Source organism: Geotrypetes seraphini, chromosome 17 (assembly GCF_902459505.1).
Source record: "Geotrypetes seraphini chromosome 17, aGeoSer1.1, whole genome shotgun sequence".
NCBI lineage: Eukaryota > Metazoa > Chordata > Amphibia > Gymnophiona > Dermophiidae > Geotrypetes > Geotrypetes seraphini.
The window spans coordinates 36,919,216-36,933,496 of NC_047100.1; the positions used below are offsets into that span (position 1 = coordinate 36,919,216).

At 48.2% G+C, this 14,281-nt stretch overlaps 1 protein-coding gene across 2 annotated transcripts in view; it reads left to right on the forward strand.

Annotated features, from left to right (window-relative positions):
- NEK4 (NIMA related kinase 4) overlaps window positions 1-12,527 on the forward strand; it is a 61,295-nt gene extending 48,768 nt beyond the window's left edge. For both annotated transcript variants that reach the window (XM_033926661.1, XM_033926660.1), the window contains exon 16: window positions 11,702-12,527. In XM_033926661.1, the coding sequence (XP_033782552.1) occupies window positions 11,702-11,794 (93 nt within the window). In that variant the 3' untranslated portion in view covers window positions 11,795-12,527. The remainder of the gene's footprint in view (window positions 1-11,701) is intronic.
- The last annotated feature ends 1,754 nt before the right edge of the window (window positions 12,528-14,281 follow it).

Below are 14,281 nucleotides of genomic sequence, written 5' to 3' on the forward strand. Positions count from 1 at the left end.
TGTCAGTGTGATAAATTGTGCAGCTCGGTTGGAACACCTAACATCTATGTAAAGGAGGCATTACAGTTGTATTTGGATGCTGTTGATATTGGAAGTCTTTATTACCTTCCAAGAGGATCCAAGTCACACTGCCAAGCAGTGCAAGTTAAATGCCAAGCCACCCATTCCATTGATAAAAAAAGTGGGGGGAGGTATGTTAATTAATTTGGAAGGTGACTTTGATCATTTAAATTCTCCAGCTAGTTTAGATTTAACAAAAATTTTGGAATCTTCTCAAGATAATGTTGTTAAAGGAGCTACTCTCCTGGTTTCCTTGTGTTCTGTGGGGAAAAAAAGGTCTTTCATCACGAGCTCTCACAGCCTGGTACTTCTTTCCCAACCAGTGAATGAATTTCATCTCTCTGCTCCAGTATCAGCTATCATAGCCACTGCCAGAAAACCATCCACACAGCACTGTTACCATTTCAAGTGGACCTATTTTAAAACCAACATAGGTTGCTTCTGGATCCTTGTCCTCTGTCTTCAGTGTTGAACTATCTCTTACACCTCTTCAACTCTGGACTAAAGACTACTTCAGGAAGGGCATACCTCAGTGCCTTTCACATTCCTCTCAACGATAAAACTCTGGTTACACACCTATTTGTTTCCAGATTTGTGAAAGGCCTCTTACATTCAAAACCCCCAATCAAGCTTTCTACAGTAGCTTGGGACCTCAACGTTTGATGAAATCACCATTTGAACCACTGGCGTCATCATCATTGAAGTACCTAACGTGGAAAGTAGTCTTCTTAATCTGCATCATTTCAGCATGCCGAGTCAATGAGCACCAAGCACTAGTTTCAACTCCACCTTTTACTACATTCTATCAAGACAAGAGTTGTCCTTTGTACTCATCCGTAATTTCTACCAAAAGTAGCTTCAGAATTTCATTGCAACCAGTCTTTAGTGCTCTCAGTCTTCTTCCCAAGACCACATTCTCATCCTAGTGAAGCTGCACGCCACACATTGGACTGAAAACGTGCTTTAGCTTATTCTCTAGATCGGACAAAGCCTCATAGAGCCTCTCCTCAACTATTCTCTCATTTGATCCTAACACACTGGAAACTCCTATAACCAAGACAACAATCTCTACATAGTTGGAGGACTCTATCTCCTTCTGCTTTGCTCGGGCTGGGCTACCGTTGGAAGGTTGTGTCACAGTGCATAAAGTTAAGAGCAATGGCAGCTTCAGTTGCTTTTCTGTATTCCACTTCTATTGAGGACATTTGCAAAGCAGCCACCTGGTACTCAAGACATACTTTCCCGTCCCACTACAGTCTGGAGACTCATTCCAGATGGGATAATCAGTTTGGCCGAACAGTTCTACGAAATTTATTCTCAACCTATATGTCATCTTTCCTCCATCCCTTTCGTAACAGCTAGGAAGTCCCATCTGTGCATGTGTGATTTTCAGACTCCTTTATGGAATATTTGACTCTTTGATTCCCCTTAGTGGGAATTCCTTTAGATCCTGCTATTCAAGAATTACAACAATTCACAAATTAGCATTTCCTTCTCTGAAAGGTATTAAATGCATTGGGAAGCTTAGTAAATCTTTTACTTTTAAATTGGTGAGAATTTGGAATGGATCAAGTTTCAAGTTTATCAAGTTTATTATGCAATTTGATTAATCGCCTATTCTACATTCTAGGCGATATACAAACAATAACGAATAAATAAAAACTTGGGGTAATTATTACATAGACAAATAATATTACATAATTACAAAAACTTACAATCATGAAACACTAGGAAAACTATATTTAAAGGGTTACATTCTGTATCAAATTCTATATTTCAGGATTACAACAATAGGGAGGGAATAAAAGCACAAATAAGAAAATAAAAGGTTAAGAAGGAATGTAAAGTTATTTATTAACTAAAAACGTCATTGAAAAGGAAACTTTTAAGCTTAGTCTTGAAATTAGCTAAGTTCTTTTCTTCTCTTATATAGATAGGGAGATTATTCCAAGATTGTGGGGCGGTCACTGAAAAAATAGTAAGCCGTCTAGTGTTAATAACTTTCAATGAGGGAATAACCAATAGATGTTGATCCTGAGATCTCAGTGTTCTTGTAGTTATATAAGGAATTAACACTCTGAAAATAAAAGCTGGGGTTTGAGACATTATTGATTTGAACGTAAGCAAACATATTTTATATAAAATACGATGTGCAACGGGAAGCCAGTGGGATTCTTTAAGTAAAGGAGTGACATGGCCGAATTTCTTTGCTTTATGAATTATTTTTATGGAAGCGTTCTGTATGATTTGAAGGCGTCTGATTTCTTTTTGGGATATGCCCATGAACAAAGCATTACAATAATCTAGTTTAGAAATGATTAGGGAATGTATTAGGATATTTAAAGATTTTGCGCATAAGAATTTTGCAACAGAACGAATTTGGCGTAATCTAAAAAAAATAGATTTAACTTCCAGATTCTCTAAGACTAGTAGATCAATTATTTCAATTTTGAAAAAGTTTAAAAACCCGGTTGTTTTCACAATAGTTGATTTGATTTTAGCTGTCGTATAGTAATTTTAAGCAATTCAACATACTTTTTTCTAACTTTTTCCATCCATCTAATCTAATCAATTTCTGGTTTTATCCCACAGTTTTTACTTGTTATGTTTCATTTTTTTTTTAACGAACTGTAAACCGAGTTGAGCTCCTTCGGGAGTAGATTCGGTATATAAAATGAAGATTAGATTAGATCTGTGAGAATATGCTGCCTGCTTGTCCTGGGATAAAGTACAGTTACTTACCTGTAACAGGTGTTATCCAGGGACAGCAGGCAGATATTCTCACAACCCTTCCGCCTCCCCTAGTTGCTTCTTAGCTTGTTTACTGAACTGAAGATCCCGCAAGCCGATGTTGGATGGGAAGACATTTGCGCATGCATGGTACGGTATAGAGTCTTCTAAGACAGTGTTTTTCAACCTTTTTTGGGCAAAGGCACACTTGTTTCATGAAAAAAATCACGAGGCACACCACCATTAGAAAATGTTAAAAAATTTAACTCTGTGCCTATATTGACTATATATAAAGTAATTCACTTGAGTGCCACCGCCGCCATCGGGAACAGGCCGGCGCCAAGTTCTCCCTGCTTCTCTTCCCCGCGGGGCCGACCAACTCTCGCCACCCGTCGTCAATTCTAACGTCGGAGAGGACGTTCTAGGCCAGCCAGGCAGCGATTGGCTGGCCCAGAACGTCCTCTCCGACGTCAGAATTGACGCGAGTGGCGAGAGTTGGCTGGCCCCACAGGGAAAAGCAGGGAGAACTTGGCGCCGGCCTGTCCCCGATGGCGGCGGTGGCACTCAAGTGGCTAAAGAGCCGCAGTTTGCCGGCCTAGGGACAACACTGGAGAGTGGCCAGCTGTGCACCCCCTTGGGACGTAAACCCGGGGTGGGGCAGACCGCCCCCCCCCCACCCTGGTATGCCACTATCTGTACCTCACTCCCTATGACCAAAAATTCTCCTTTCTTCTATTCCCCGTGTACACAACCATCTCTTTCCCTCCCTTCCTCTCTCCAAAGTCCATGCCTTCTGTGTCCAAACACTCATTCCCTCCCCCACCTCAGCATCTCTTTCCCTCCCTTCCTCTCTCCCAAGTCCATTTCTTCTGTGTCCAAAAACGCATTCCCTCCCCCACCTCAGCATCTCTTTCCCTCCCTTCCTCTCTCCCAAGTCCATTTCTTCTGTGTCCAAAAACGCATTCCCTCCCCCACCTCAGCATCTCTTTCCCTCCCTTCCTCTCTCCCAAGCTCATGCCTTGTGTCCAAAACGCACTCCCTCCCTCCTTTTGTGTTCCGTGTTTGCCTCCCAGCCCATCTTTGCAACTTTCTCAGCAAAACGAAGCTCAAGCCGCGAGGCTTGTCTTCTGCATCCTGCCTGCCCTGCCGCGCACAAATAGCCGAACGGAAGTATTCTCCGACGTCAGCGCTGACGTCGGAGGGCAGGCTTTGCTTAAGCCCTCCCTCCGACGTCAGCGCTAACATCGGGGAACGCTTGCGATCGGCTATATGTTAGCTGCAGGGCAGGCAGGAACAGAAGACGAGCCTCGCGGCTCGAGATGTATTGAACTCCGCGGGTCCCCCGTCCAGCTCTCTCCTGTCCACGTGGGGCGGACCGCCCCTCTCCCTAGACTGTGGCCTAGGACCCTGGGGGAGCCCGGGCCCCTGAATGCAGGACTGGTGGTACTGCCCTGATGGCGGCCCTGACCGTACGGCACACCAGGCAACATCTTGCGGCACACTAGTGTGCCGCGGAACAGCGGTTGAAAAACACTGTTCTAAGAAGTTAGTGATCATACACTTTAGGACTGTCTGTACCGGGCTCCATATAAGATGTCGCCCATCTATGAGAATATCTTCCTGTTGTCCCTGTACAACACCTGTTAAACGTCAACCGACTTTATATTGGCATCCAATGCAAACCTATCAGCTATTTTTTTTCTTTCCACCTCTCACAGGAAGGCACCCCAGGTTCCAAACACATGCTTTCCAGCTGGATTTGCAGTTTGCATCGTGTTCTGTAACATCCAGACTAACCAGTCCATCCCAAGTCAAATCCGAGGTCACATTTATTACTATGCTAAGGGCAATGATCAATTCATACCTTCATGAACTATTATAATCTCAATTACCCTGCCAAAACCGACATGAACAACTCCCTCTAGCCTCCTTAACTGTTGACATCTAGCTTGCCTTGTTAACGGAGCCAACAGCTCAGGCAACTCTCAGCAGTCACCAAAAGTATAGCTTTATTATCTAGCTCTTACAGAGAATGCATCATAATATAGTACAGTAAATAACGGTAGATAAAGACCTGAACGCTCCATTAGTTATACCCATTAAAAATACATGATTAAATTAACTTGTCTCTTCTTTGATATTTCTGGGCCATAGACTAAAGTCTACCCGGTATTGTCCTAGGTTCCAACTGCTGAAGTTGCCATCTAAGCTCAAGCCAGCCTAGCCAACCATCCCGCTGTTTGCAGGATATCTACCGTAAAGTAGACACACCATCCTGTCCTCCTTGCTCTCTGAAAGATGTAAGACTATCACTAACCGAAGCGTTACTTGAATAAAGTTCTCTGGCTAACAGAAGAAAACCAATGCATGCCTAGAGAAAACCTTTGGAAAATTCCTAGATTTGAATGACATTATCTGGAGTGTGTCTGTGTTATCTTAGCATCAACTCCCCTTTCCATCTCTTGGTACCCAGGTTGCTTAGAGAAGAAGAAAAGTCATGTATGTTTGAAAACAGTCTTTAGGGATCTGAGTTTTCTTCAGTGCAGTGTTGAGAAAATGAATCTTAATCCAGACAGCCAATGCGTTAAATAAAACAGCCAAGGAGGAACCGGATAATTGAAGCTAGGAATTGATGTTGACATAATGTGACTTTTTTTTTTTGTTTCCTATTTTAGCACTATTACAGATAAGTGGTCACTATTTTTGCTTATATTTTTGGTTGGGCTGCATTTCAATTAAAATTTGAATCACAATCATGTTGACCCTCCCTCCCTTCCGCCACTGCAGCTCCTTCTGTCAATGGGCAAGTCACTTAACCTTCTGTTGCCCAGGGTCACAAGGGAAAGCACAGTTACTTACCGTAACAGGTGTTATCCAGGGACAGCAGGCATATATTCTCACATGTGGGTGACGTCATCTACGGAGCCCCGATGCGGAAGCATTTTCAAGCAAACTTGATTGAAGATTTAAGTTTGCTCTGCTGCTCCACGCATGCGTGCCTTCCTGCTCCACTAGGGGGTGCATCCCCTCGTGGTCTCCAGTTCACTTAACTAGCCAAGAAGCCAACCTCGGGGAGGTGGGCGGGTTGTGAGAATATATGCCTGCTGTCCCTGGATAACACCTGTTACGGTAAGTAACTGTGCTTTATCCCAGGACAAGCAGGCATGATATTCTCACATGTGGGTGACCTCCAAGCTTATTGAAGAGGGATGGAGGGAAGTTGGCAATTTAAGCAAATAGATTTCGCAATACCGATTGGCCGAACCGGCCATCGCTTCTGGACAGGGAGTCCAGACAGTAGTGGGAGGTGAAGGTATGAACCGAAGACCATGTGGCAGCCTTGCAGATTTCCTCAATAGGTGTGGACCTGAGGAACGCTACGGAGGCTGCCATCGCTCGGACTTTGTGTCCCGTTACTCGACCGTGTAGTGCGAGACCAGTCTGAGCGTAGCAAAAGGAGATGCAATCGGCCAACCAGTTGGACAAGGTGCGTTTGGAAACTGGGTGGCCTAACCGGTTTGGGTCGAAGGACAGAAACAGTTGTGGGACTTTCCGGTGTGGCTGAGTGCGTTGGAGGTAAAAGGCCAACGCTCTTTTGCAGTCAAGAGTGTGGAGCGCCACTTCTCCGGGGTGAGAGTGGGGCTTGGGGAAAAACACAGGTAAGACGATGGACTGATTGAGATGGAAATCAGACACTACTTTAGGTAGGAACTTTGGATGGGTGCGGAGTACCACCTTGTCGTGATGGAATACCGTGAAGGGTGGGTCCGCTACCAGCGCTTGCAGCTCACTAACCCGCCGTGCGGACGTGAGCGCGAGTAAGAAGATTACCTTCCAAGTGAGGAATTTTGGATGGCATTTGTCTAGTGGCTCAAATGGAGGTTTCATTAATTGAGCCAGAACCACGTTAAGGTCCCAAACCACCGGGGGAGGTTTGAGAGGGGGGTGGACGTTCAGCAGACCCTTCATGAAGCGAGTGACTAGGGGATGGAGCGAGAGGGCTTTCCCTTCCAGGGGCTGATGAAAGGCCGCAATCGCACTGAGGTGTACTCGAATGGAGTTGGTCTTTAGGCCGGAATGAGATAGTTGAAGTAGATAGTCAAGGACCAGGGGGACGGGGACCGACACCGGGTCCTGGCTGTGGGAGGAGCACCAGGTTGAGAATCTGGTCCACTTTTGGGAGTAGCAGGTTCTCGTCGAGGTTTTTCTGGAGGCCTCCAATATCTCCTTGACTGATTGAGACACGGGGAGAGCAGTCAGGGGGAGAGAAACCAAGCATTCAGATGAAGAGACTGAAGATTGGGATGTAACAGTGAACCCTGACCCTGTGACAGTAGAGAGGGAAACAGAGGCAGAGGCAGTGGATCTCTGACACTGAGTTGAAGTAGCAGGGAAAACCACGGCTGGCGTGGCCAGCGGGGGGCGATCAGGATCAGGGTGGCTTGTACTGTTTTCAGGTGGACAAGTGTCCGCAGTATCAGAGGGAACGGCGGGAACGCGTATAGGAACCTTCCCTCCCAGTCGAGGAGGAAGGCGTCGGCCTCGAGTCGGTCCGGGGAGTATATCCGGGAGCAGAAGAGAGGCAGCTTGTGATTGTGAGGGGACGCGAACAGGTCTATTTGAGGTGTCCCCCACCGTTCGAACACTCCTCGCAGGGTCTGAGAGTGTAGTGACCACTCGTGTGGCTGGAGGAGACGGCTGAGTCTGTCCGCCAGGCGGTTTTGTTCTCCTTGTATGTACACCGCTCGAAGGAAGGTGTTGTTGGAGATTGCCCATTTCCAGAGGCGCAGGGCTTCCCGACAAAGGGGCCAAGACCCTGTCCCCCCTTGTTTGTTTACGTAGTACATCGCTACCTGGTTGTCGGTTTGGATGAGAACCACTCGGTCGTGGAGCAGATGTTGGAAGGCTACAGCTGCGAGATAGATGGCCCGAAGTTCTAGCACGTTGATGTGGCAGCGACGGTCTTGTGCTGACCACATTCCTTGGGTGCGTAGGCCGTCCAGATGGGCTCCCCAAGTGTACTCCGACGAGTCCGTGGTGAGTACCTTGCTGTGGGGTGGGGTGAGGAAGAGCAAACCTTTGGAAAGATTTGAAGAGTCGGCCCACCAGCGGAGCGATCGTTGCAATGAAGGAGTCACTGTCACTGAGTGGTCGATCGGGTCCCGGTCTTGACGCCATTGAGACGCCAGGGTCCATTGAGGGATTCTCAGATGGAGGCGGGCGAAGGGTGTGACATGGACGGTGGAGGCCATGTGGCCCAGAAGAGTCATCATCTGTCGAGCTGATACTGAGGTCAGCAGGGAGATCCTTTGGCTCAGACTTACTAACGCCTCCAGGCGCGGAGGGGGGAGGAAGGAACGGAGGCGAACCGTGTCCAGCGTGGCCCCGATAAACTGTAGGGTCTGCGAGGGGCGTAGTTGAGATTTTGGGAAGTTTATTTCGAACCCCAGACTTTGTAGGTAGGTAATAGTCTGTTGGGTCGCTGAGATAACCCCTTCCCTGGACGGGGCTTTGATTAGCCAGTCGTCCAGGTAGGGGAATACCTGGAGGCCCTGGGAACGTAAGGTTGCTGCTACCACCACGAGGCACTTGGTGAAGACCCGAGGTGATGATGCTAGTCCGAAGGGGAGGACTCGGTATTGTAGGTGCCAGTCCCCTACTTGGAAGCGCAAGAACTTGCGGTGAGCGGGGTGCACTGGGACGTGTGTGTACGCCTCCTTGAGATCGAGGGAGCAGAGCCAGTCGCCCTCGTCGATCAGGGGGTAAAGTGTTGGTAGTGAGAGCATCCGAAACTTTTCCCGTACCAGGAATTTGTTGAGGCGTCTCAAGTCTAGTATTGGGCGTAGGTCTCCCGTTTTTTTCGGTACCAGGAAGTAGCGGGAGTAGAAGCCCTTCCCCCGTTGGTCGGGGGGAACCTTCTCCACTGCTCTCAGGCGAAGCAGGTCTCGAGCTTCGGAGAGGAGTAGGGGTAGCTGAGTCCGGTTGGGAGGGCAATTCCTTGGGGGGTTGTCCGGAGAAATGGCCCGAAAGTTGAGAGAGTACCCTGATGATATCACGCCAAGGACCCATGCGTCCGACGTGATTTGTTCCCAGTGAGGGTAAAAAGCTTTGAGTCGACCCCCGATGGGAAGGTGGCCTGGGACTATGGCGGAGGGGGCCCGCCCCCTTCCGCGTGTCCTGTCAAAAGGACGGGGATGGTTTGGTGGTCGCGGGCGGTTGGGACTTGGGCATGGCCCTGTGGTGGGCTTGCGGACGTCTGGGTGGGGGCCGCGAGAAAGCAGGGGTGGACTTTTGTGGGTAGCGGCGCGGAGGGGCCCTGTATGGCCTGGCCGCTGGCGGTTTGGGCTTTTGCCGGACAAGGGAGGCAAACGAGCGTTCATGTTCGGAGAGGCGTTTTGTCGCCGCCTCGATAGTGTCATCGAACAATTCCTTTCCCACGCAGGGGAGGTTAGCCAACCGGTCCTGTAAGTTGGGGTCCATGTCGACCAGGCGCAGCCAGGCTAGTCGGCGCATGGCGATAGCGAAGGCTGCTTCTCTTGAGGAGAGTTCGAAGCCATCGTAGGCCGCGTGGAATAGATGAAGGCGCAGGTTGGAGAGGGACTCTAAAAGCAGGCCGAACGTTCCTTGCCGGGAGGCCGGTAGGTCGGTCTCAAAGGCTCTCAATAGTCCAATGAGGTGTTTGAGGTATGATGTGAAGGTGAAAGTGTAGCTTTGCACCCTAGAGGCCATCATTGCGTTTTGGTATAGTCTCCTGCCGAACTTATCCAGGGTTCGGCCTTCTCGGCCTGGGGGGACCGCTGCTGAGACCCGGGACGGGTGAGCCTTTTTCAAGGAGGATTCTACTAGCAGCGATTGGTGGGAGAGCTGTGGTTGCTCGAATCCCGAGTAAGGTACTGTGCGGTACTTGGCCTCCATTTTGGAGGGTACGGCCGTGACCATGTAGGGGGTCTCCAGGTTCCTGAAGAAGGCCTGTTGGAGTACCGGGTTGGGTGGCAAGCGAAGGGACTCTCTGGGTAGTGATGGCATATCCAGCTCCGCCAGGTACTCCTTAGAGTATCTGGAGTCGGACTGGAGGTCTAAGTCCAATGCGTGGCCCATGTCTTGGACAAAGCGAGTGAAGGATGGGCGAGATGTCCCCGGGGCCCCGTGCGGGGTCGGGGAACGAGACCTTCGTCGGGTGGAGAAGGATAGGGAGGCTTCCCTCGAGTATCGAGGTTCATGCTCTGATCCATGCTCCGAGACTGGGGAAGCACTGTGAGAGTGCTCCGGGGTTGTCGATCTTCGGCGTCTCGAGGAGCCCCTCGGAGACGATGCCGGGGTTAGGGGTACCGATCGATGTCGGATCGGTGACCTCGATCCGGACTCCCTCGGAGAATACGTCCGAGGGGGAGTTCGGAGGATGCGCGTGTTGGAGAGTGATAACTCCGCCACCCTGAGCGGTCCCGTACGAGGTGTGGGGGAACGGCCTCGTAGAGTTGGTGAACCTCGGGCCTTCTTGGAGGTACGGCGGTTCGAGGTTTCTGTCGTTCTAGCCCGACGTTTTGCCCCTCGGCGGTCTGCGGAGGGGGAACGTCTCGGGTGCCTCGGCGAGGAGTCCGAGGAGGATGGGATGCGGCGAGGATTGCGCACCTTTCCTCGAGGTTGTTCGGTGCGATGCTCAGGCTGGTCTGGCACATTCGAGGTCGAGGCCGATTGAAACTGGGCCATTGCAGCGGACAGCTCCGACGTGATCATCGCTCGGAGTAGGTCCTGGAAGACGGGCACGGACAGCATCGAAGGCATGTCCACTGCCTCGGTGCGCTCCACCGGGGGCGACCTCGTATCAGAGTATTCCCGTGTGGTGGAGGCACGGCCCGAAGGCTTGGAGGGCTTAGACGGGGCTGTAAGCATGGGGCTTCTGCCATGCGTCGCCATTGTCCCCGAGGCTGGCTTCTTCGCTGTTACAGAACCTGAAGAGGGGACTTACCCGGAGCCGAGGCTTTCTGTTGTCCCGAGGACTTCGGGGTCGAGTCTCGAGGCGATGCCGAGGTATCCGGGGCCGAGGTCGAGGCCGGGGCCGAGGCCGGGGCCGACCTCGAGGCCGAGGTGGAGGGTTGGTCCGGGGTGAAGAGGTCCGCCATGCGGGCTTTTCTTCGGCGGAGGGCCCTGTTTTGGAAAGTAGCGCACTGGGGGCAGGAGTCGGTTGGATGAGCCGCCCCCAGACAGAGGATGCACCGGCGATGCGGATCTGTGAGAGAAAGAAGCCGCTCGCACCAGGTGCACTTTTTAAAGCCGGTCAGAGGCCGGGACATTAAATCGAAAGTAGCCGCGGCTCGATTAGCCACGCGGCCACGGGGACCCGGAGGCCTCTGGGTCGTTGAAAACGAAGCAGGAATCAAGTAAGAAAGGTAAAGAATTCGCGCACAGCGACTTAATCGTGAAAAAACAAGAAAAAATCGCGGTGCTAGAAGGCAGTTGGGGCGGAGCCAGGAAAACACGGCTTCTAGGCTCGCGGAAAAATTTGAACTGGAGACCACGAGGGGATGCACCCCCTAGTGGAGCAGGAAGGCACGCATGCGTGGAGCAGCAGAGCAAACTTAAATCTTCAATCAAGTTTGCTTGAAAATGCTTCCGCATCGGGGCTCTGTAGATGACGTTACCCACATGTGAGAATATCATGCCTGCTTGTCCTGGGATAATAGTATTTGCAAAGCTTTTAGTTTATTTTTATTTGCGATATATTAAATAAAGTTGACATGCGAACAAAGAGGCCCCACACAGCCAAGCCAAAACATTTAAATACAACTGACTTCAGTCATGTTCCAAACTTCTTATGCTATAAGCCTTTGCCTCATTTCAGTTTTGCAGTTCATGTAGTTTTAGTGTGGCAGTGTTTGTGATTTGTGCTTGATACATCTGTCCTTCTCTTTAGCTGCACATGAAGAAGTTTATGGGAGACAAATATGAAGACTACAGCATGAAGGTTCGCCAGCTGAAATTGTTTGAAGACAATACAGCCTTCTGAACGCATGAATGAAATGGATTATTAAAATGCTGGCAACTCTCAGGACACACAACTGCCCTGTGAATACTTTATTTGGTTTCTTACTGGCAACAGTTGGTACTTTTTCTTTTTCAGACGTTAATACTTCATTTGTTTTGTTTGTAAATATTCTTCATTTTTTGGAGAGTCGAAAGTAGGCTCCTGTTTATGAAAATTGAACATTTTTGAATTGGGTTTTTTCTACCCTTTGCTTTTTTATAAAATATTTTTACACATAAGAAGAGTACAAATCTTCTAAAAATAAGAAGTACGTAGGCTGACATTATGATTGTGAACTGATGGCATCCGTAAAGCTTTGGACTTACATTGACATTGAAGGTCATAGAGCAATTCTTTTCATTTTGACATTACACTGTTCCCTCTTGCAAAACAGAACCAGTGTCCTTTTTGTAAAAGTAAGTAATAAGGTGACATTTGTTTATTTGTAAGGATCAACAAGATTATTTTTTAACCCAGAAGTTATTATTTCATTCTATTATACTTCCTCTCTCTTTTAGAACTGAAACTGATAGATGCTGCCTCTCGGAGCATGTGCTAGACCTGCAGGAACTGGAAATAATTTCCTGCCTCTGTGTACAGGTAGTCCCCGGGTTAAGAACGAGTTACGTTTTCAAAACTGTTCTTAAGTCAGATTTGTATGTAACTCAGAACTTGTAGATTTTAAAATTCTTGCTGCATCCCTCTGCTCCCAGCTGACAAAAGGGCCAACTGTCCCTACCGGTGTTCCCTCTAAGGTACAGCATGCACAACCACACATTGTTCTTAATGTGGTCACACGTCATTCCTGAATCTGCTACAGGAGAAGTGTAGGAGTCTATGCCACTGAAAATACTGCTCAGTGAAATCGAATGAAGCCGCAACCACGTTCTTAAGTACGAGTCATACTTAAGTCGGGTGTCTGTAACTTGGGGACTGCCTGTATATCCTATTGACTGCAATCCTCTGTCATCTGCCGGTTTTTGTCAGGAATAGCTATCGGCTCAAGCAGCATTACTGTAGTTGTTGGAGGACACAGTAAAATTTAATCCCAATGTTGGAGGGGGTTGCTAGCGAACAGCTACTGAGCTAATCAGAAGGGCAGTGTCTTTCATGGATAGGGATTCTCACCAGTCCCCTGCCCCCTCCTTCATGTGACAGCTTCCCACAGCAGCAATTTGAGCCGGCCCTAATGCATTCTGCCAGTTGAGGCTATTGGGACTGATCACAGTTGTCCTACACTTCTTGACTCCACATCTACCATTTGAGCGGAGGCTGTGGGCACCATCTCAGCCTATTAGGAAAGCCTGCAAAGATTAAGTGGAAAAACAGAGTAGCTACCTAGAGCAGGGAAGCCAGGATCAAATTCCACTTGGGCAAGTCGCTTAACTTTTCATTGAGCCACTTACAAAATAAAATACCTGTATATAATATGTAAGCTGCTTTGATTATAACTCCAGAAAGGCAGTATATCAGAAGCAAACTGTGATTTATTTGTAAGCCTTCCAGAGAGAGGGAAGTACCTAGGGTAAATTCACCTTGAGCTGCTACTGAAAAAGGTGCGATAAGTAAAATTTTTTGTAAGAGCTGTATGGCTGCCAACCTTTGCAAACTTAAGGCCTCTTTTACAAAGCCGTGCTAGCGGCTGCCACGTGGTAACAGCCCCGAAGCCCTTTAAATCTCTATGGGCTTCGGGGCCATTAGCGCAGCTTTGTAAAAGAGGCTGTTAATACGTGTGTGTGTGTGTGTGGGTGGGTGGGGGGAAGTTCTAGGAATAGGCCTTCTGTTGGTTACTGCTTCCACCTTATAGTTCCATGGCCTTTGCCACTGGTGCAGTAGGATCCCAGGTTGCACTTTTCGGGAGAAAGAAGGGGGGGTGGCTTGTCACCTTTTCCAGATGGTTAAATGTATTAGGAAAATTAGGATATTCACATCTGGAAATGACCTTGATAAATCAACATTGAACTCTTGGAGAACTGTGAGAAATTTATACCCAAGGCAGTTAAGATCTTAGACAGGATCTATGATAACCTATAAAGCACTTGAAGGAAGCTGCAGCGATTATAGAACCAGGTTTTCCAGCCTGTCCTCGAAACTCTTATCACTAGTCAGATTTTGAAGACAGCCACAGAGAATATTTAAAAGGTAAATTTGAATCTACTGGAAGCTCAATATATGCAACTAATATGATTGCTTTTCAGAAGTTGTGATGATGACGGTTCCTCCCCCCCTTCCCCCAAGGACCAGAGCCTGAGATTTTTATTATTTTACTGGCTAAAAGTGCGAGTTAAACTTCTACTTATCTCTAAAGTTAAAAACTGATCTAAAAAATTTACTATCAATGTTAGTGCACTTTTTAAGAATACTTTTTATAGCTATCATATGAGCTGCAGTCTTTAGCTTATTACACCAGAAATTCATTTTTAACACAGAAAATTGGAGAACTTTTAATGCCAGTATTATTACATTGAC